Genomic DNA, 23,860 nt, shown 5'->3' with positions numbered 1-23,860 from the left:
ATCAGACAAAACCTTTATGACATTAGACCAGGTAGTTTCTTAGATATGACTCCAAAAATACAAACAACAAAGGAAAATATCAACCATCTGAGAACAAATCAAAGGAAATATCTCTGAAGAGCAAAGAAAACAGTCAACAGAACAGAAAAACAACCTACAAGAAAATAGTTAACAGAACAGAAACAACCTACTAGAAAACAGTCAGCAAAACAGAGAAACAACCTACAAGAAAACAGTCAGCAGAACGGAGAAACAACCTACAAGAAAATAGTTAACAGAACAGAAACAACCTACAAGAAAACAGTCAGCAGAACAGAGAAACAACCTACAAAATGAGAGAAAATGCTTGGAAACTATTTGACATGAGTGATATTCAGAATGTGTAAGAAACTCAAACGGTAGCACAACTCAATAACCGTACTTTAAAATAGGGAAATGATCTGAATAGACATCCCTTTAAAACAGGACACACAAATGTGCACGTGTACAAAAACTACATTCAACACCATTTTCCCCCTGGACAGTCACAGCAAAGCCATGCCATGAAGAAACAGCACCACACTCACTTAGACTTGGTCTTCCCCCAAAAGACAATTCGAAGTCGCGCTTGTCTCACAGTAGCTAAGGTACAAGCTTAAGTCAGGTGCCCTAACCTGTTTTCTATTCTTGATAGGCCACCATGACCAACAGTAACTTGGGGAAGACAGAGTTGATTTCAGTTTAGATTTCCAGGTCATGAGCCAACATTGAAGGAAGTCAGGGCAGGAACCTGGAGCCAGGAAGTGAAGCAGAGGTCATGGAGGGATATTACTTAATGATTTGCTCTTCATGGCTTGCTCTGGTGGCTTTGTTATACAACTCAGGCCCATCTGCTCAGAGGTGGCACCACCTACAGTGGGCTGGACCCTGCCACATCTATCTTAATCAAGAAAATGACCGAAAAACCTGACTTCAGGCCAATCTTGGAGAGGCAATTTCTCAACTGAGGTTCTCTCTTCTCAGAAGACCCTGGCTTGTATCAATTTGACAATAATAATAATAGTAATAATAATAATAATAATAATTAATAATAATAATAATAAATCAACCACATAAACATTGCACCAGATATGTATACAAAGATGACTGGCTTGCTAAAAGAACTGTGATGTATAAACAACAGGATATTATTCCTTCATAAAAACAAGGTGCAGCCACAAAGACAGAACTAGAAAATGTTGTCTTAAGTGAAACAACTCAGGCATGGAGGACCACATGTTCTCACTTATGTGTAGAAGTTTAAAAGTTGATATTGGAGATGAGGAGATGGCTCAGTGATTAAGAGTGCATACTGCTCGCAGAAGACCTAAGTTCAGCTCACAGCACCATGTCAGGCAGCTCACAACTGCCTGTAACTCCAGTTCAACCTCTAACAACCTCTCCTGGCCTCTGCATGCACATCTGCACACGCACGTGCACACACACCACACACACACACACACACACACACACACACACCACACCACACCACACATGCATGTGTATGCATACTCACTCACAAATAAAAATTTTTTAAAGTGTTAAAAATTGAAATCACAGTCAGGCAGTGGTGGTATATGTGGGGAGAGGAGGCAGCAGCTTTCCGAGTTCAAGGCCAGCCTGGTCTACAGAGCTAGTTCCAGGATAGCCAAGGCTATACAAAGAAACTGTCTAGAAAAACCAAAGAGGGGAGGTGTGTTGAAATCACATAAATACAGAATTAAATAGTGGTCACCAGATCCTGGGAAAAGAGACAAAGAATAGCTAACTGCACAGGGTTCTACTGCATGGGAAAACTGTGTTGTAATGTTCTGTAGCACGGTAGAGTAACTATGGTTAATAGCAATGAATTAAAAATGATTTTGAATGATCCCAACCCAAAAATATCTGTTGAGGTGACATATGTTCTAATTAACTGTTTTACACATTGTACACATGTAGTGAAATGTCACACTGTACCCTGTAAATATACAATTACAATGTGTGGATGAAAATGTATATGTACTTTTTAAATTCTTTCCACCACAAATTGATATGATTATTTGACTTTGCTATGTTTTACTTAATGGTTGCAGAAACCCTGACAACCCACCACCACCCCTTCTTAATCAATTTTCTGTTTCCTGGGAACCAGCTTTTTGTCCTATGCAGACTGCCTCTATCACCTCCCCGTCTGCCCGTCCTCTCCGTGTCTTTTATGAACTGGTGTGGGACTACCCAGTCAACAAAAATTAGGTAACAGCACCACAGAAAGACTCAAAGGGTGCGTTATACAGCCGGCATCTGCAAGACAGGAAACAGAAAGCAACTGGGGGCTACATGACAAACGCTCTGACGGAAAGAGGCCACAGAGTCCCATAATCATCTCTCCACCTCAGCTTGCTTCTTTTGCAGAACCTTGGAACAGAGTAGTCTCAAAGCTTCCGAAATGAACTTCCAAGAACACCTTGACTTAGTTTGGTTTGTTTTCCACTCCCTGCCCCACCATCTCCTCTCCCGGCAGCGAGCTTCTTTTAGTCTAATACAGTCTGTTCTTTCTTACAGGCGGATCTCAGCACACGTTGTTCCCTGTTCCTGCATGGCTCTTCCCAGCCAGCCCACTCACTTCTGGGGAACTCTTGGCGCCGTTCTTCTCACAAGCTATTCATTATGGAAACAGTCCCTAACATGGGATGCCGGAGCTCCCCGAGTCTCTCTGTCAGAGATTTTAATAAATATCTACTCAATTAGTTATAGTCCTCCCTCTCACCATCGCCCACGTGAGACCATCTAGTCAACTTATAATTCCACAAAGTTTGATCGCTGACATATTAGATGTTTACGGACGAAATATCTAAGTTCTTAAAGTGCTCAAACCACACCCCTCAGTGAAATCTGATCCTTTGCTCTTCAAATTGACATTCAATAGTTGTGGAAGGAAGGAAGGAAGAAAGGAAGGAAGGAAGGAGGGAGGGAGGGAGGGAGGGAGGGAGGGAGGGAGGGAGGGAGGGAGGAGGGAGGGAGGGAGGGAGGGAGGAAGGAAGGAAGGAAGGAAGGAAGGAAGGAAGGAAGGAAGGAAGGAAGGAAGGAAGGAAGGAAGGAAGGAAGGATGGGGGTGGGGGCGGCAGAGGACATGGCTTCACGGTGAAATGCTTGTTGGGATTCTTCTGGCTGAAATCATTTCTTTAATTACTGGGAACAGTGGGTGACTGTAGACGCAGGAAGATCTAGACCAGCGTTCTGAGCTCACTACCTACCACTTCTGTACCTTCACATGGATTCAGGTGCTGTAACCACGGGGACCTGCAAGTCCATGGCTCTGAAGTTCTATGTGGTGAACCATTCACACCTTGTTTCACTGCAGCCAAAATAAATAGAAATGGTTCATGCACTAAGAAGGTATGGAAGCAAGGGAGGGAGAAGGATTTAGTTTATTATTTTGATGAAGACCGAGAAATCGTTTATTTTTTTCTTTGGTTCTAATTTGTTCCTTATTTGGGCAGAGAATCTTTTTCTTGACCAGCAGGAGATGTTATATCTGCCAAGTTCTCAGCCTGGGACTTTTCAGGATGTAAACAATTAAAACTGCAGGACAGACTTGCTGCCACGCTAAAGGGTTAAGAGTGTGATGTCAGCACTGCCACCATCTTGTCGTGTCTTCCATGCACCGAGCAATGGACTTGCGGAGTTAGTCTCCATCTGCACAGGACTTTCTAACGTGGGAGTTTAGTGGAGCAATCCAGCGTGACCAGAAAAACATTCTATCTGAACAATCAAATAAATAAATAAATAAAATAAATAAATAAATAAATAGGGGAAATTTTAAGATCAAAAGATCACTTGGTAAACTAAATTCTCTGGGGGATTGTCACATATACTGTCTAATTAGTTACTTGACGTTTTCAACCCAGTATAAGACTCCTTACAACAGAAAATCAGTTTTATTTTGGGAAATGTTTCTAGGAGAGTGGGAGAGGAGAGAGGAATGGGAAGAGTGGACAAGGGGATGGTGGAGTGAAGTAAGAAGGACCGCTGGGAGGTGGTGGTGCGTACCTTTAGTCTCAGCATCAGGGCCTAGAGGGAGATGGAGCTTTAATTCTGAGGCCTGCCCCATCTACAAAACCAGTTTCAGTACAGCCAGAACTACACAGAGAAACCCTGTTCAACACCCCCCAAAGGATAATATATAAATATCATTTTAATGTAAAGTTTCTAATGAAATTAAAAACAAAGCTGTTAAGTTTTTTCTTAACAAAATTGCTGTGTGTTATTAATATATATGAATACATTGTAATATATTAATTAATATATATTAAGGCATGTATATACACCTTAAATATAAATGTATATTTGGTATTTATATCAAACCATTAAGTAACTTTTGAAATAGGAGAACTCGTTGTGTAGCGCAAATTGGCCCGGGGTTCCTTTAAAAAACAAAAACAAAAAGCAACAACAAAATCATTTATTTGTGTATGTCTCAGCTTCTGTTCTATTGCTGTGAAGAGACACCATGACCAAGGCAACTCATAAAGAAAGCATTTAATTGGGGGCTTGAGTGCAGTTTTAGAATGGTAGTCCATGATCATCACGGCAGAGAGCAGACAGTAGTTATAGCACTGGAGCACAAGCTGAGAGCCTTACATCCTGGTCTGCAGGAAGAGGGAGAGATACTGGGCCTGGCAGGGACTTTCGAAACCCCAAAAGCCATCCTCCAGTGACCTACCTCTTCTTTCAAAAAGGCCACTCCTCCTAATGCTTCTCAAATGTTCCATCCACAGGGACAAGCATTCAAACATATAAGCCTGGGGTTGGAGAGATGGCTCAGCGGTTAAGAGCATTGCCTGCTCTTCCAAAGGTCCTGAGTTCAATTCCTAGCAACCATCTGTAATAGGGTCTGGTGCCCTCTTCTGGCCTGCAGGCATACACACAGATAGAATACTGTATACATAATAAATAAAAAAATAAATAAATAAGTATTCACTTAAAAAAAAAAACCAACATATAAGCCTATGGAGATCACTCTCATCCCCAGTGTTGGGGTTGGTGTGTGTGTGTGTGTGTGTGTGTGTGTGTGTGTGTGTGTGTGTGTGTTTTAGCATGCCTGTGGAGATCAGAGGATAGCCTGCAGGAATTGATTCTCCTCTTCTACTAAGAGGGTCCTGGGAGTCGAACCGGCTGGGTGGCTGTGCCTTTTTCCACTGAACCATCTCACAAGCCTCAAATCTTAAATAGACTACAAAATGGAAATAGAATACAGGGTAAGACTGTCTCTGAAAATAATAAAATTCAGCGTAGAAATGATGGTGAATGTCACCGGTCGCCTCGGTTGGACTAGGAAGTACATAGGGTGACACAGCACCCGCTGGTGTGTCTGTCTGTGAGGGAGTTCCCAGAGACCACTAAGGAAGTGAGTGTGGTTGGCGTCCTTTCATAAACAGGGGGCTGGATGGAATGAGACAGACAAGCGCATGGTACACAAGCATACATGCAAGGAAAGCTCCTATACACATACAAGGAGAAAATATTTCAGAATGAAGAAGAAATTCTGTTTTTGAGAGGAATAAAATAGTGTTGCTATACATATTGCAGGTTGGCCTAGAATCTGTAATCGACCTGCCTCAGCATCATGAGAGCGAGCTGGGACTATTGGCATGTATCATCACACCCAGCTTTTATCAACGATTCTCCAGTGTAGACTCAAAACTATATATAGTGGTTGTGTATTTTAGCCCTCATATTAATTCAGATTTCAATTATTGAAAGTTTCGGCCATGTAATGTCTATTCTGTAGTGACATATTTGGGAAGATCAATCTTTTGAAGATATATTTTTATTATTATGTGTCCTAATTTTCTTTTTGCTGTTGTTATAAAAACACTGGCCAAAAGTAACCTGTGGAGGAAAGGCTTTATTTGGCTTATGCTTCCAGGTTACACTCATTGAACCAAGTCAGGGCAGGAACCCAGGGGTGAGAACTTTGAAGAAATGTTTTCTGCCTCTCTAGGGCTAGTTTAGCAGCTCATGATCAGATAGCTTTCTATAGACCTGGCCCACCTTCCTAGGGATGGTGCTGCCCACAGGAGACAGGACCCTCCCACATCAATTATCAGTCAAGACAATCCTTCATAAACACAGCTGCAGATAATCTGATCCACGAACTCCCTCAGAAGACTCTAGGCTGTTAGGCTGTGTTAGTTGACAATGTTGGCCTACGAGGACAGTGTGTGTATGTGTTAACATGTATGGGTTCCCTTAGAGGCCAAAGAGACTACACAGTCAGGACACGGGAAGTGCTCAGTATTAGCTTATATTGAGTAGGTTGGTGGCATAGCTGTCATAGAATGTCTAGCATGCACAAGTCCCTAGGTTTGATTCTCGAGTGTTGAGAAAAAGAAAAGTGAATTTGGCATGCACCGTGTTACTTAAGCACGTTTACCACCATTCCTAGCAGTAGAAACTGCTTCCCTTCCAACAGTGTTGTATGTTATACCGGACAGAAAGTGAACGGCAGAGACTAAAAGACAATTTACAGTGATCTCATAACCAAACCGCACGGCGCCATCTTATGTCACATCCCAAAGAGCTACAAAGAAGGAAAAGGCAAAATTTACACACACACACACATACACACATACATACATACACACAGGAGGCATTTATGGTAACAATAATTTGAAACAAACCTGGTCAAGGACAGTATGGTGGTTCTTGTCTATACCTCAGCAGTTGGGAGGCTGAGGCAAGAGAATTAGCAGTGTGGCCATCCTGGATCACATAGTAAGAACCCTCCAAAGGCATGGCTAGCCAGTCATGGCCAGTTAGTCCTATAATCCCAGCACTTTAAAAGCTGGAGCAGAATTACAAATTCAAGGTCAGTCTAAATAGACAAAGAACAAATACAAAAACTAAGGACTGGGATGCGGTTAGTAGTTTTTGCCTAGAAGGTATATCCTTCCATCTGTGTGGAACCCATCTTAGGCCAGAAAGCTTTCAGCACCTTTGCTAGGTCAATGGAAATTCCCACTATGGACCATGTGCTGAGGGCATGCAGCAACCACCAGCAAAGTTCAGCAAATAAAAAATAGAATCATTCCTTTATTGTAAAACTTCCTTTAATGATTTCTGTGCTTTTCCTTACAAGAATAAAACATGACAGCTAATCTTCACAACTGAAAAACAGACAATCAGACAAAAATCACATTTATTTCAACAGTTCTGGGTGCAGATGGAAGTCAATTTACAAAGCTCAAGACAACTTCAATGAACACGACACACACACAAGGGGTCGGCAGCAGAAAGGAGCTCTTCAGTTTAAAAAACACCTCAAGTAATTTGAAAATCTTTAGACTATAATATTCTATATACATCACGTAAGAAATGAGTCAATTTACAAGATGCCAATAAAGTTACTACAATCAAACAATCCTTCACAGAAAGAATAGTATAAACTGGTCAGCCCCAGACCAGAATGGGGTTTCAGTCACTCGCTCTGTCAGCTAATATATTCAATTCCCAATATTTTCATTTTGGGTAAATTCTAAAAAACACTTATGTCTAAAGTCAACTAGAAGGCAAACATTATTGTTGAGAAATTATTGAACTGACCAGCGTATGTAAAAGGATTAAAAGGCAATGTCCACTTCAGCCTTGGGTGGCATGAAGTGGTTAAGTTGTACATTAATACTTCCTCCAAAACCTGAAACCTTTTGGTGAGGCTGGCAATATGGCCTTTAAAACCTCCTTGTGAAAACTGTACTTAAATATATATATATTTATTTATTTCCACATATACAGAAATTGAATGTGAAGTAGCAAAGTTCCCATCTGGAAGATAATTAAAGGTCGTTAATGTTCTCTTTATCACTTAGCAGCCAAGTCCCCTGCTTCTTCCTGCTCCCTAGAAGCAGTGTTAGTTACTAGCGCCAGCTGAGAAAATGCATCTCCAAAAGTTGCGCGAGGGGTGCTCATTCAGTCTTTTTCCCAAGCTTCTTCATCTTTTCATTGTAGGCATGATACTGGATGTCTGTCCCAAAGATTTTATCCCACCATGTGAAAGTAGATGCATAATTCCCAATGAAATTCATGTGGTGGAAATCGTGGTGCCGAGAACCCGTATAGAAGGGGATGAAGTTCAACGGGTTGATGGGAATGTAATAGCCGCTGGAATGAAAACGACACAGGTTACTCGTGAGACACATCGACAGTCACACGCTCGCTAGCAGCAGCGCTCGACTTCACCCCGACCACTCATTCCTCACACGGTTACAAAAGACAGAGCTGGGCAGGGTGTGGTGCAGACAGTGCAGCTCCAGTTCCTGGGAGGCTGAGCAGAAGAAGTGGCTTGCTACAGAGTGAGTTCTAGCTCTGCCTGGGCTTTGAGGCCCCAGCTAGAAAAAGAACAACAAAACCTTACAGGAAAAGGTACATGTTAGGAAATTTGGGAAACCAGATAAGATACATGAATCTGACACCAAGACATGAAAGACAGGGATTGATTACAGTAGGTAAAGTAATCAAACATTTTCAAAAACCATGTTTTCTATTTAGAAAAGCCTGTCCACCACAACCTGGAGAAGGCGTAAACCAAGTTTACTTACGTTTTCAAGGAAAAGTTGTGGGAAATTAGCATCAAGTATTTTGTTTGTTTGTTTGCTTTTTTTGGTTTTTCAAGACAAGGTTTCTCTGTAGTTTTGAAGCCTGCCCCGGAACTAGCTCCTGTAGACTAGGCTGGTCTCGAACTCACAGAGATCCACTTGCCTCTGCCTCCCAAGTGCTGGGATTAAAGGTGTGTGCCACTGCCACCTGGCAGCATCAAGCATTTAAAAAGTTAAAATACCATTCTGCTGTCTTAGCTGGGGAACAAATAACTTCAAAAAGAGTCTTGTTTGGTCTATTCTCTTTAGTTTGATATCTGAGATTGGATATAACTCCTTATCACGTCTCCAAAGTGTGGAAAGGGGGCATCTGAAACATGTCCATATTTCATTGGCATCTTCCTTCCTCTCATCAGAGCCAGCCAGAGATGAGCAATGACCCTAAACATCAGAGGCTACGGGCCCCAAACCCTCCGGGAAGTGGGGCTCACCACAGCAGGATAACTAACTGCTGGCCCCGAGCACTTTGCTTGATAAGACAAATGATAATAGATCAGTCCATACAAAAACATCTATGATTTGAACTTTTAAATGATTATGACCCTCTTTTACCCACATAAAAGCTGGTTGGTCTGCCTGTACTTAAAGCCTGTGGAGGCAGGGATGGTATACACTCACAGGAGCAAGCTTGCTGGCAAGACTGGGAAGTTCTAGGTTTGACTGAGAAACCCTGTCTCAGAACATGTTCACACGTACCGACACACACATAAAAAATACGTGTTCACACACAAAAGCAACCACATTTACATAATACCTCCACATACATAAAAACATACATTCACACACATAAGCACACCATCCCACTTGAAAAATGATGTCTTCCGCCTGAAAAGAAAGCATTACTCACCTATGGACATCGATAGTTTCTAGCAAACGTACGGTCACCCATGCCCAAAGAAGAATCATGTGATCGCACAGAAGCACAATGCCAATGAAAAATCCAGTCCCAAGGATTATGGTTTCTAAAGGATGAGCATATTCTGCTTCGATTCCGAATGGAGCCTAAATCAGAAAGAGTAAGAATTCCTAAGTATGTTGTGATGGTTAATTTCATGCCAAATCATGCTGGGATCCAACTATGCTGTGATGCGGTTAATGTCTGAACCAGCAGATTTTATTCTTCATGAAGGCAGGGCTTATCCTGACAGGGAGAGGCCTTCTGAGCAAGGATGAGGCTTCCCAAGGAAGAAGGGATCCACATAACAACCACAGACACCGTACCTCACTTTCTGGCTTGTTGTTCTGCAAAATTTGGGCCTCAGACAACAAAATATTTTTTTTTTCTTTCTTGAGGCATGGTCTATGTAGCTGAAGTTGGCCTTGAATTCATAACACCCCCGTGTCTGCTTCAATGTTCCAGATTTTAAGTAAACCTATGTACAAAGTAGCTTTGTGTTGACCCTGTCTCTAGAAGAATTGTTGCAGATGTTTGTTTACACTATGTGAAGATGTGACACAGTGATTGGCTTGAGAAAGAGGCCAATGGTCAGTCCCTAGGCAGGAGAGACTGCGGATTTGTGAAGAGGAAGAGGAGGAGGAATCTAGGCACAAGAATTACACCAGCGAGAAGCTGAAGAGTCAGGGTGGGAGTCAGGAATACAGAATGAAAAGTTAAGCCCACATGGTAGAACATAGACTAATAGAAGCTTGTTCATTTAAGTTCTAAGAGCCAGTGAGAGAGGCCTAAACTATGGCCGAGATTTCATAATTAATAAGAAGTCTCCATGTTGTTATTTGTGAGCTGGAGGCCCAAAGAAAAATCTGACTACAAAGAACTTAATGTATTCAATTTATACATAGTTCCATAAACTTATATCGTTTGTAAAAGTCGTGATGGCGATCCAGCTGTATGTAGACAGGTAATAACAACAGTTCTCAGTAAATGTTTTATCAATCAAAAGGTCTAGAGATAGGAACGTCTTAGTGTTCATATTTTATCGAACTTCAACTCTAATTAAACATCTATTTACCTGTGTGTGTGCTTGTGCACATGTGCAGAGCTCAGGGGACAACCCCTGGAGTCAGTTCTCCCCAACTACCCTGGGGGATCCAGGGATCAAACTCAAGTCACTAGGCCTTTAACTCTTAATCTTTAACTTATGAATCTGTAGTTACTCTACCAACAAAGGAACAAAGGCATATATATGTACATCATACATATGAGCACACACTCAATCCTTACTCACGGTTTTGTTTTCTGAGGTTACATTTACCTATACTACCTAATGTCTTGAAGTACTGAGTGGGAAGACTCAGAATGTTTCAAACTGTGAACTGTTGTGGGTAATGCAGCATCAGTCTCAGCCCCGCCCCCCAAGAAGCATTACTCCTTTGTCCAGTGCTTACATCCCCAATACACTTTCTGTCCAGTGGTTTCTTTAGCTGTCTCGGTTATCAGCATGGCATCTTATCCATGTTTTCGGGTGTCCACTGAGGCCTATATAAAAGCAGGTCTGAGTAAAAGTAAATAATCTGCTCTGAAAATGTACTTCGACTGACTAATGGCTGTAGTTTAAATAGTAAACTCTTTTAATTGTTTGTGCATCTCATTTAAATGACCCTTTCATTACTATAGCCAGTACCAATCTACCAGCTCTGTCAGGATGTCCACAGTGAATTATGTGTAATAGTCTTTAAAGTCTCAATTATAGTGAACCATGAATTAAAAAATATGTCATATATATATATATATATACACACACACACACACACACACACACACACATGTATATGTATATGAGTGCAGGTACCCCATGATTATAATAAGTAGCCTAAATACAGGTACTAGGAATTGATCTCAGGTCTTCTATAAGAGCAGGATGTGCTCTTAACAACTGAGCTGTCTCTCCAGTTCCTACCATGAAAATCTGACACCAAAGAAAACTTTTGGGTCTGATTCTGTGCATATATATGTACATCATACTCTTTATTATAATGCCAGTCAAAAAGGAAATAAAGGGCCCGAGAGAAGACTCAGTGGGTAAAAGTGCTTGCTATGTAAGCCTGCAAAGTTGATTTTGATTCCTAGAGTCCAAAAGGTGGAAGGGGGCGTAGACTGGAGAGATGGGTTGGTGGTCAAAAGCACTTACTGCTCTTACAAGAGGACACAGATTCAGTTCCCATACCCACACTGGGTAGCTCCCGTCCCAGGAGATCCAACACCCTCTTCTGGTTCTGAGGGTATCTGCACACACGGACTGAACACCCACACTCGGGTACATGCAGATACACTTACAATTTTTATTTAAGGTAGGAGAAAATTGACTCCACAAAGATTTCCTCTGACCCTACATATGTCCTACCTGACATATCATGTGGGTGCATGCATGCACACACACATGTAATAAAGTATTTCTTCTTCTAAACAACAAACTGGGTTTCTCCAACTTCAGCAGGAAAAGCTGAAATGTGATTCTAACATACCTGAAACTCATGGTGGATTTTATGAATGTATTTATAAATCCTCTTATGATGAAGGAGTCTGTGCAGGAAATAGTGCCAGGTATCTTCAATGACCGCACAGCCCAAGCACCTTGCCAAAATCATATACCTGTGAGAGGCGAGCAGTAACAAATACAGAGTAACCGTGACTTAGGATGACAGTCCAGATATTTTATAAACCGAATGCCCAGTTATCAGCTCGACCTAACAAGGAATTCTCCAAGCCGCAAGACAGCTGAGCTGGGTGTGATGGTCCACACTTTTAATTCCAGCCCTTGGGAGGCCAAGGCAGGCAGATCTCTAAGAGTGAAGCTAGCCTGGCCTACAGTGTGAGCTCCAAGCTAACCAGGGCTATACAGAGAGACCTGTGCAGAAACAAAGACTGTCGGTCGGTGAGGCTACGTGCTACAGTCTGAAAGGGGGTTAAAGAGCCTGACCTATTTCCATAACATCCGATGTTGTCAGAGGCCTTGGGAAACCAAAAATGATGAAAAATAATTTGTATACACGTGTACTCAGGCCTCTTAGGCAGGCTATGGACTACCTATGTAGCCCAGGAAGATTCTGGAGCTTCAGGCCACCCCCTCCTGAGTGCTGGGACCACAGGTGTGTGGGACCACATCCTGCTTAAGGGATTCAATTAAAAAATAGACTTTCGATCTGTAGTTGGTTGGCTACAGGGACATAGAACCCACAGACAAGGAGAGACTATGAACCTAGGTTATGGTACATGTATGTCCAGTTCTATCGGGACATAATAAATTTCAGAGTATTAGCCAACTGAAGGAGATAAACATGAAGCAAAATTTAATTGGAAAATAAACCATGAGTGAATATAAACATCAAATTATCATTGACATACCATCTTGGCATTCTTTCCCAATCATAAGGAATATTGAAATACTCTGTAAAATAGTAAGTTCCACAAATCATAGGCAGCTGGATAAAAAAATGATTGAAGAGAATTCCTTTCAAACACTTCCACTGGCCTTCAAAGCTTTCTGGCTTATCCTACGGAGAGGAAAAAATTACAATGTTTAAAACTAGTCTGTTATCAGTAGTTCAGCTGAATAAGTAGAAATAAATTCTTGAAATTTTCTCTAGCATGTATGATCCCTCAGCTCTACACTCTGTTCTGTTCATGTTGACAAGTACTACGATTACTTCTAAGAGGTTTTAAAGATCGTTAATAGACAAATAGAACAACAATGACCTACAACTACCCTGAGAAGCACGAGATGAGTAACTAACTAATTATGCTGCGTATGGCGAAGAAGTAAATTATGTTAAGTTTACACTGAGTGCCGCACCAAACCTCACAGCAGCTGACAACTGTCACTTCAATGGCAACTCACTGCACCCAGGTGTTCAGCGGTCTTCATAAAGACGTAAGCCCCTTCTGTATGCACACGATGAGAGTTCACACTTTCTTAAGACTCAGAACCTCCCAAAGTGGGTGCTTTGGTGAGTGTGTGCGCGCGCACAAAACACAAACAATAAAATACATAACAAAACAAAAGTAATCCTTAATCTAAGACTCAACCTATAGGCTGGGACTGGAATGTTGAACTAACCAAGTAATCAGCTGTGATGCTCACCATGAAATCTTGTTTCCCCAGCACTAAAACAAGGGGACGACACACAGTAATTTAGTTTTCTTAATATGCACATTTAGTTTACTTAATATGCACATCTGCCCCCTAGCTTAAAGGGATGCCCTCACTGGGGCCATGGGCTTCCATGGTGCTTTAGTTAGATCTCTTTTTGAGCAGACTTATCAAAACGTGATTTTTTTTTTTTTAAACAGAAACAGGCCCTGCAGTCTGCTTTGTCACGCATGTAAATCTTCCTCTGACTTTCAAGCACACAGATTCACTGTGGATGCCCAGCTAGTCTCTCCAAAGTGGAAGTGTTGCTGCTATGTGACCACCGCTATCCAAATTTCTCAGTATACGGGAGCCTTACCTGCATGTATGTCTGTGTGCCATGTGCACACCTGTGCCCTTGGAGGGCAGAAGAGGGCACTGGACCTCTAGAGCTGGAGTTGGAGACCTTTGTGAGCTACCACATGGGTGCTGGGACCCAACCCCAGGTCTTCTGGAAAAGCAGTTGGTGTTCTTATCCACTGATCCATCTTTCCAGCCCCTAGCTCCCCTGCCCTTTTTTGGTGAGGGGCAGGTGTGCACTATTTTTTGAGTCAGGGTCTCATGTGTCTTATGGTAACCTCAAACTAACCTGATCCTCCTGCCTCCACCCAAGTGCTGAGATTACAGGTGTGAGTCACACATGTTGAGGCTCTCCCCGGGGGGCTGCTCTTTTCTGAAGGAACTGGAGGAGCAGTGGATCTGAGGGAAGGAAGAGATAGCGGTGGGGGACAGGAAGGAAGGGCGGCTGTGGTCAGGATGTAGTGCATGAGAGAAGAATAAAGAAAAAGGGAAAAAAGTTTAAAAAGTGTTCAATGTGTTAAATAATATAATTCTTGAATGTTTTCTGATGGGCTTTTTAAAGCACTGAGCAAGAGACATGAATTGTTTTGTGCTCCTTTCAATCGCAGTATGTGCTTTCAGAATTCGCAAATAGAACTAACCTCCACGACTTTATTTTTCATTTAATTAATTGTGCTGTGGGGGTGGGAGGGTAGAGGGAGGGTAGAGCCCAGGATCTGCCTGCCCGCCCTCTTTGTGTTTTGCTCTATTTTACACTGCTGTTATTGTTGTTATTGAAACAAGGTCTCTCACTATGCAGCCTTGACTGGCCTCGAACTTACTAAGTAGATCAGCCTGGCCCCAAACTCACTGTGATCCACTTGCCTCTCTAGGCTCCAGTCCTTGTACAGGCCAGGCAAATGCTCTCTACTGAGCTACACCTCTAGGCCTTACCTTCTTCTCTAGCCCTTTGTGCTGTGATGACTGCAGCCGTTCTACCCAGCCTTTCACTAGCTGTAACCAATTAGACTGTGGGTTTGGTCCACTTGTGTGTGCTTGCACTGACTTCAAGTGCCTGTGCCTTGCGCCTGCTAGGCAAGCCTTCCTACACTGACTACATCCTCAGCCCTACTTACGCTTTTTCCTCCCACATTTCCTTCTGAGGCCGCCCACACACCCTGGGCTGAAAAGCTCTCCCCGGGACAGGGTACCACCACCTATCACCAGGCAGTCGGCTGTAGAGGTCGGTGGAGGAAGAAAGCAAGCTTCAGCTTGCTGGCCACCCGATGAATCAGCCTTACTTATAAATGAGTCAGCGTATGACACACAGCGGCCAGAATCACCTCAGTGAGGCAGAATTTAAGACACTGAAACAGAGCTGCGTTCCAGCTCAGAAGCACCTAGGAAGTGCTTCAACTAACTGAGGCAGACAGGCATCCTCTGGACCACCTCCCTCTTTATGTCCTTTCCCTTTTCTCTTCTCTCTCTCTCCGTGGCCTGGAGTCTGCAGGTACCTGATGCCTGTGTTAGCTTCAGAGAAACCTGTGTGAGTCCTTCCTTACAGTGACTCACTGGGAGAGGCCACAAAGCCAAGAGACTGATGACACACAGCCTGCACAAACCAGAGGAACACTCAGCATCACACCACTGTGGTGTGCTCCTGAGTTTAGCTGGTTCAGATTAGCCAATGGTGGCATTAAACACACACAAACACACAAAAAGCTCTGGAGTTGGAGATGGTCCACGCCTATCAGCACTCAGGAATGAGAGGGTCCCAAGGTCAAGGCCAGACTGGGCTAAACAAACAAGAACTAATATTGGTGTAAGAAATGTTGACAAGTCCTTCCAGTCTCCACACTTGTCCAAATTTTCCTAAAACTATGCCGAGCCAACAGTCCACATCATAGTGTTCATTCTGTCACCTTTGTTTAAAACTAAGACGACGTACCGTGCATACCCGAGTACCTTGCTGTGTACACAGTACATCTAAGACACTGAAACAAACAGCCAGAACAAGGCACATGGGACCACAAGAGAGCTGCGGACACACCACTCATGCATGTATGGGATCTTTCCACATGACATGCAGTTAGATTTGCTGAGGCAGTAGGAGTGGAGGAACGGCAGTGCAGTGCTCGCAAACTGTTTCTCTTTTTTTTAGGATGAGAGGGTGTGCACAGGTGGGGTTTGAAAAAATATGTGTGCTGAGGTTAAGCTATACCTGCCAGCTAATTTAAAAATTAAAATTTATACACCCCAATTAGGTAAGCATCACACCTTCCTAAAACCCACCTTCGGACAATTCTTTGAAACACTATCAATAATGATCTACATTTGTTTTGCCTAACAGATCATCAACTGGCAGCGTGAGGCTACCACACTTTCAAAAGTAGCAAACACAGTGAAACTCACACAGCTATAAAAATAAAAATACCCAAATGTCTCTCGAAGTAGCTTAATTTGGGCTAGTTGTTAAAATAATAGCCTAGCTTTACTGGGTTCAACTCAACATGTTATAAAAATTAACTTCCCTTTTTCCGCTGCCATCTTAAGGTATTCCGTGGGCTCTTAAAGCTACACAAATAGCTTCGTTACATTTCTCCTGGACCGCACTGATACGAGTCTCTCAAAGCTCAACGTTCTTGAACAACACCCAACAGTATCAATTACAGCATTTGATCACAAGCGTATCACACTCACCTTTTGAATTTTGAACTTTCTCATGTAAGGTATAAACTGGAATAAAAATCCAGGTAGCGAGAACAAGAAATAGATGGCTTCATGAACTATGAGGGACCCCCAGGTAGCGATCTGGAACTTTGTATAGTTATCCAGCATGTAGCCCCAAGCGTTCTTAAAGGGCTCCTGCAGAGGGTTCTCAGGCAGCAGTGAGTCCACATACTCCACAGCCAGCGATGCTGAGCTGAAGATGTCAACACTTTTGTTTGTGGCCATTTTCAAGTCTCTGTGAGGAGCCTTTTATTTCTGTAGTAAGTAAGCAGATAAGCAAAGCAATGAAATTATGAAAAATAGCATATAAATAGCGTTATTTTTAAGTGACAATTACTAAACAAGGACTAGTTTCTTAGGTTATAAATGTAATTAAAATAACCCACTGAATGTTATTATCATCTCCATTTGTAGACACTTATTTAAGAACTCCATGTTCTTTTCTACAGCAATATCTAAAAGGACAGTGGGAAAGCAATTCCAAGCCAACTTTCGGCTGTCAAAATGGCTCAGTGCCCACTTGCCACACAACGTCCTGAGTTCAATCCCTGGAACCCAAGTAAAGACGGAGAGAACTGACTCCACAAAACCATCTTCTGATTTACTTTGACAGACAGACAGACAGATACACCCTAAGTAAAGATAGAGAGAACTGACTCCACATAACCATCTTCCGATTTAGTCAGGCTCGCGCGCACGCACACTCTCACACACGAAACTTAAAAAGAAACCAAAAAGTTTGCCAAAGTGAAAGTTAAATTCTGACAAGAACAAAATGGCATTCGTAAACAAAGCCAGAGATCAATATCAAACTACAAAAAGCCTCCCAACACATGATAAATAGGGACACAGTGTGCTTTAGAAAAACCCAGTGGAAAAAATAACAAAGGCCATTCATCGTAGTTCATTGACCAGTAAAGTGAAATGGCCCCCCAAACCCCACAGGCTTAGTTAGAGCACAAGCATTGGGTTCAGATTCCCAATCCTCCCCTAAAAGCTAGGTACAGTGGCAGGCATCTGTAACCCCAGCGTTGAAGCTGCGGGACTCTAGATTCAGGAAAGGATACAGCTGAAGAAATAATATGGCACATAATTGAGGGAAAAGCCAACCTTGACCTTTAGCCTCCACATATGCACTCACAGGCAGGCGTGCACACACAAACACACGCACACATACACAAACCAAGAAACTTATTTTCTCCAAAGGAGGATCTGTACCCCGAAGAGATACTTTGCCCAAGTGGCAAACCTTTTAAAGTTCAACAATAGCCACTGCTCAGAACTGGTGTGCAAAGAGGCACTAACCACACGGCTGACTTGGGACAGCAGAGTACAGCTTCTTACTAGCAACAGATTCAAAAAGAATATGTAAGCCCATAAGCAAGAGTTCAATAAATTCCTTCCACAGACAGTAACAAGTAACAGTTTACAAGCTAAGGAAGCCGGGCATGGCGTCTCACACCTGTAAGCCCTGGGTTTGGGAACCTGAGGCTGATGACTGCTGAGAGGTCAGGGTGAGCCTGAACCACACCGGAAGAAGATGTCACCAATAAAACAGAATAAAATAAAGTAAAAACAATGATGAAAACAGCTGCCTGTAACTCCAGCTCCAAAGGATCAGATTCCCTCTTCTGCACCTTCAGGTACCTGTAGCTCCATGTATGAGGTCGTTCTCATACATGCCTTCAACTGCCTCCCATATATAGGTAATGAAAATAAAAATTATAATATAAATCCTATTTTGCATAGAATGATATATATAAAATCTTGTCTTAACTTCAAAGACACATTTACAGAATAGAATGTATAGCAAGAGCCAAATATGATTCTGTCAGACCGAAGTCCCTGGTTTTTGGGAAAATCATATAATTCCTCTACACCCTTTCATGTTCTGCACATGTACATAGTACATACCGACACACAGAGTACAGGACAGATCGCTGATACAGTGGTGGCCTGTGAAGAGGCTTAAGGGCAAAAGCAAGAAGGAAGCCCGTTCCCTGTTACACTTTCTTTACAGTTTTAGCTGCTTTTCTTTCTTTCTTTTCTTTTCTTTTCTTTTTTTTTTGTCAAGACAAGGTTTCTCTGACTTTGTGGACCAGGCTGGCCTTGAACTCACAAGATCCTCCTGCCTGTCTTCTGAGTGCTAGGATTAAAGATACCACACCCACCTTAACTTTAATCATTTTAATTTCTTATATGAGAATATACTGCACCTATTTAATAAATGGTAGTCTAAATGGCCATCAATCAAACACGATGAACTTCACTGTGAATCTGACTTTTGTGAAAAACATCCCTGCAGTTATCAATTTATGAGTTGTTGGACCAGCACATAAAAACCAAATCAAAACAATACAAAACAAAAAACCTATTTTAGGGTTCCGTGGGTAAAGTGCTTGCCCAGCATGCACAAAGCCCTGGGTTCCCTTTCCAGCATCACATAAATGGGGCATAGTGGTATATATCCAGCACTCTGGAGGTAGAGGCAGGAGGATCGAAAGTGCGAGGTGATTCTTGGCTACAACATAAGTTCAATGCTAGTCAAGATACAAAAGACTTAGTCTCAAAATAAATAAATGAATACATAAATAAAAGCAGCATTTTTAAAAAATATTTTTTAGGTTTATTTATTTATTATGTATACAACATTCTGCCTTGATGTATGCCCCACACGCCAGAGGAGGGCGCCAGAACTCAGCTCAGTACAGATGGTTGTGAGCCACCATGTGGTTGCCGGGAATTGAACTCAGGACCTCTGGAAGAGAAGCCAGTGCTCTTAACCTCTGCGCCATCTCTCCAGCCCAAAAGCAGCATTTTTATAACCTTAGAAGAGTTCACAAAAGGCAATATCACTTCTAAAATTCACTTTTTATGCTATCCTATACAAGACAGGGCAGGAAACTAAACCACCTTCTTTCAGGCCTTCAAGACCACCCTTAGGACTTTCTGTCCCCACTTAGCCAATGGCTTACACCAGGCATGTACCCGCTGGCCTCACCATCTGTCCTCATTCTTTTCAATGTGCCAGTGTCCTCCTCTCACCAAGGACACGTCTCTCCTTTATCCTTCTTCACTCCATGTCCTTCACGGACATGAACCCATTCCCTTCATTCTGAAAATACATGCAGGGACTGGAGACCGGGGTTGGCAGTTAGGAGCACTTGCTGCTCTTGCAAAGGACCCAGGTTCAGTTCCCAGCACTTGGTAGCTCACAACCATCTGTAACTCCAGTTCCAGGAAATCTTCTGACACCAAGGGTACCAGGAATCTACAGGCACAGACGCAGGCAAGACACTCAATATACACAAGCAAATACTTTTTAACTAATAATAATAAAACAAAAACATATTCAAGTCTGCCTTTCTAAAGGAAAGCTTCCGAAGACGTCATTCACAGGATGAAATGGAAAGATGCTGAGTTTCATGCCAGCTTAGCTCTAGTGAGGTAAGTCTGCCTAGGAAAACAGGGGAGAGGGGAGGGAAGGGAGGGGGAGAGGAAAGAGGGGAGGAGGCAAGAAAGAATTCCCAATCTCTACCATCTTTTCCAGGTGACATAAGTACCACCCTCCTCCACCTACACAGATCATAGCACCGAGCTCCCCACCCACACCAAGACATTGCCAACCATCTACCACAGAGTCGCAAAACACTAGATGGTTCACTCCTGTCTCCATTTTCCTGAGGCCATTACCAAATCTGAGCATGACCACTACTTCCTAGCTGCATGCTCTAGATTTCATGGATGATCAAACTCTGAACTGCAATCTTATCACTGAAAAAAATACTCGAGTAATTCTTCTAGTAGTCCCAAGGAGCATCACATGTTCACTGCTGGACATAAGACCTGGTACACAGCACCTACAATAAGCTGACCATCACTGAGCACCTTCTGCATGCCAAGTACGTGCTGTCATTTTCAGGTGAACCCCGCCACACCGTCATGAAGCAGAGGAGTGTCTATTATCTTCGGTTTTCAAATGACAAGCTGAGGTTTAGAATCAATAAGTAATCGGTCCAAAGTGACACACGCTGAGTGAAGGGGACCCTGCACTCACGGGTGCTGCTATGCTGTCATTTTATTTTATTTTATTTGTTTTTGGTTTTTCAAGACAGGGTTTCTCTGCAGCTTTTTTAGAGCCTGTCCTGGACCTAGCACTTGTAGAACAGGCTGGCCTCGAACTCACAGAGATCCGCCTGCCTCTGCCTCCCGAGTGCTGGGATTAAAGGCGTGCGCCACCACCGCCCGGCTCTATGCTGTCATTTTAAACAACACTCACAATAGTGACTACAGCAAAAGCTTACCCAGGCCTCCCGAAGAGGTTCTACTCAAGCTGAGAGTTCATTTTCTCATTTCGAGCCAGGAAGCCCTGGTGTTTCTCCTAACCAATTCCACATTGCCTTGGCTAATCCTACCGCCTGCTTCAAAAACAAGCTGATAGCCATCATCTCTAACTCCCCTCCAGATCCAGGTTCTGAACATCCAAAAGGTTGCTGGCCATCTCCATTCAAAGCTAGTTTGGATCTGGGTCAAACTTCAAGGCATCCTGAAGTTTATCAGACTTCACTTCCTCCCAAACCTGCTTTAAGGCCTAACTTGAGGAACTCCATCATCTCTAACGAAAGTGTTCTAGTCTCTCCCGACTCAATCCTCTCAATTAAGTCTTCCACCTCTCACACAATGTTGAGTTCAGTTATCCCGAGTTTACGCTCTGCAATGAAGGGAGGGAAATGTAGCTGTCCACTGAACAAAGCATCAGAGAAAGTAACCAAACAGGAAAGGTTTTATTGAAGTGAATACCCTGCCTCCTCATCTTTGAGTAACCTGCTCGCCTGGAAACCCGATCTCAAACAGGTTGACTAGATACTAGAGGGAGGGAAAAAAAGGAAGAAAGAAATGTATTCGTAGGTCCTCGGATTAACTTAAAGTCTGGCTGTCAACCTGAGAGCCTCTTTTGGCACTACAGCTTAGAGAAGGCCTAAGGCACAGGGTCAGGCGCCACCTAAACAAGAGTTAAACCTTCGCGGTTCAAGCGGGCAGCAACATTACAGGTGAAGACGGGACCCCTCATCTATGCACCCCTGTCTCACAAGGCCCACATGCTGTACCAGCACTCCATCGCTCGCTACTGACTGTGGCCTCCTAACCAACTCCTACCCACCCGTTAGTATTTCTGAGACACCCTCCCTGAGTCGCAAACCCAGCACCTTACTCCCCGCTCCCCCGTGGGAAGTGTGTTTCTGTAATAAGTTTCTAAAACTTCAGTCAATGATGCAGACCCCGGATGCCTGCAAACTCTTTAAAGGGCAGGAAGTGTTGGCATTCCACTTCCATCACTTGAGAACCTCGCCTCCCTCTCTGGAGCCTTGCACAGCCAGGCTCCTTCCCACCGCGTCCTCACCGGCCCCGCCGCCCCAGATCTCAGCCGCCCTCCACCCGACCCCGGCTTGAAAGGCTCCTCACCTGGCGTCCGCGATTGACTGCGGTCTGGGCGCAGTACCGGGCAGGTGCAAGCGGCCTCCTCGCTACTTCTCCCGGTCCAGGGGCGGAGCACGGAGGGCGCGGCCGGTCCCTCTGACCGTCATTGGTCCGCCCTGTCTCCGCCCCGCCCTCGCGGTGCAGCGATTGGTCCGTGCCGCGGCCCGGCAGCGTCTGACTCGAGTCAACGAATCCTGGCGGCGCCCGCCATTGGCTCCGCGGATGGAGTGAGGATAGTGAGACCCGCGCGGACAGCCAGTCGTCGGCGTCGCAGCGCAGATGCAGGCGGGGCGCCGCGGGAGCGCCTGACGGCGTGACGGGGCGGGGCAACCGTGTGCCCGGCGTCGCCGTGGCAACCAAACTGCGGGAGCCTGGGGAGTGCAGTGCCCTGGGTGCGCCGGGTCGGGTCCTGTTGGTCTGCTTCACCCAGAGCCCGGGGAAAAGGTAGTGCGGATGTTTTTAGCAACCCTATTGAGTTTTTAGTGTTGCCTTCCTGGGTTTATTCTGGATTTTGATCTTTCTTGAGACGGTACTAGCGCACAGTCTGGCCTTTTAACAGGAAAGGTAGTTTAAGGATGACCTTGAACTCTAACTCTCCCGTTTCTGTCTTGGATTATCTGATCTCGCTTCCCACGTCCTTTAATAAGTGAAAAAAAAAATTTTTTTTTTTTTTTTTGGTTTTTCGAGACAGGGTTTCTCTGTGGCTTTGGAGCCTGTCCTGGAACTAGCAACTAGCTCTTGTAAACCAGACTGGTCTCGAACTCACAGAGATCCGCCTGCCTCTGCCTCCCGAGTGCTGGGATTAAAGGCGTGCGCCACCATCGCCTGGCCCATAAGTGAAACGTTTTTAAAGTTTTATTTTTTTGTTACATTTAGTGCCTTTATGTGTGTTCACAGGACAGCTTGGGGAGTCCGTTCTCCCCTTTCACCACATGGGGCTGGAGATTGACCTCAGATGGCCAGGCTCGTGTTCACTGAGCCCAGTAACAATCTTTTAATAAATCTCTGTATATGGAACATGGGGCAATGTAGCTCCTCCAATAACCCAGAGAGATAGCTGCCAGTATTTCCATGTTGTAGATGAGAGAACTGAAGTTGGAGAGGAGACATTTAGGAAGTTGATTCTGCTGAGGCCTTGGTGAGGTAGCTCAGTGGTAAAGTTCACTCTTAGCATTCTAGGGACTCAGTGTTCCACAAGCAGAGATCGGTTCAAAGTCAAGGGAGTTGTCTGTGTTTTGGGGTGTCAACGACCTGAGCCAGGAAGTGAGCTAAGACTGTCCAAGCTTATAACTGCAGTTGCTGCATGCGACAGCGAACACCCCAAGACAGAAGTGAGCTTAACCCACAGCTCTAGGCTCATTTTATACCATGGTGTCACCTGTGTTCAGTTGTGTAGAGATGATGTGATATCAGGACACTAACCTTTTGCTTAAGGAAAGTATTTAAAAAAAAAAAAAGTCATGTCCATTGTGGTGGTATGTAGCAGGCTTTCTTTTGGGTCACCAACCAGCTCCCAGATCATGCCACGGAGACTTATTAATCATGAAATGCTTGGACTTCTGCTTGTTTTACTAACTCTTATAACTTAATTTGACCTGTTTCTCTTCATCTGTGTTTTGCCTTGGGGCTTTT

The 23,860-nt window shown here is 43.7% G+C and overlaps 1 protein-coding gene across 1 annotated transcript; it reads right to left on the bottom strand.

The window, feature by feature from the left end:
• Positions 1-7,094: 7,094 nt before the first annotated feature.
• Positions 7,095-22,308, bottom strand: Msmo1 (methylsterol monooxygenase 1). The gene is made up of 6 exons (XM_038326030.1): positions 22,214-22,308; positions 16,721-17,005; positions 12,958-13,106; positions 12,078-12,204; positions 9,502-9,656; positions 7,095-8,160 (listed from the first exon to the last, which is right to left on the bottom strand). Exons 2-6 carry the CDS (start codon positions 16,973-16,975, stop codon positions 7,965-7,967), a joined length of 882 nt encoding a protein of 293 aa, XP_038181958.1. The 5' UTR covers positions 16,976-17,005; positions 22,214-22,308; the 3' UTR covers positions 7,095-7,964.
• Between the last annotated feature and the right edge of the window lie 1,552 nt (positions 22,309-23,860).

This window comes from Arvicola amphibius, chromosome 4 (assembly GCF_903992535.2).
Source record: "Arvicola amphibius chromosome 4, mArvAmp1.2, whole genome shotgun sequence".
Taxonomy (NCBI): Eukaryota; Metazoa; Chordata; class Mammalia; order Rodentia; family Cricetidae; genus Arvicola; species Arvicola amphibius.
This window is presented reverse-complemented; position numbering and strand designations above follow the sequence as displayed.

What these genes read in the sequence shown, in the direction of transcription:
- Msmo1 (XM_038326030.1), bottom strand. Translation starts at nt 16,975, where the DNA reads ATGGCCACAAACAAAAGTGTTGACATCTTCAGCTCAGCATCGCTGGCT. An exon ending in AAATCCACCATGAGTTTCAG is followed by an intron (nt 9,657 to 12,077) that starts GTATGTTAGAAT and finishes TTTCTGATTTAG; the next exon opens with GCTCCATTCGGAATCGAAGC. An exon ending in GAAACTATCGATGTCCATAG is followed by an intron (nt 8,161 to 9,501) that starts GTGAGTAATGCT and finishes TTTTCATTCCAG; the next exon opens with CGGCTATTACATTCCCATCA.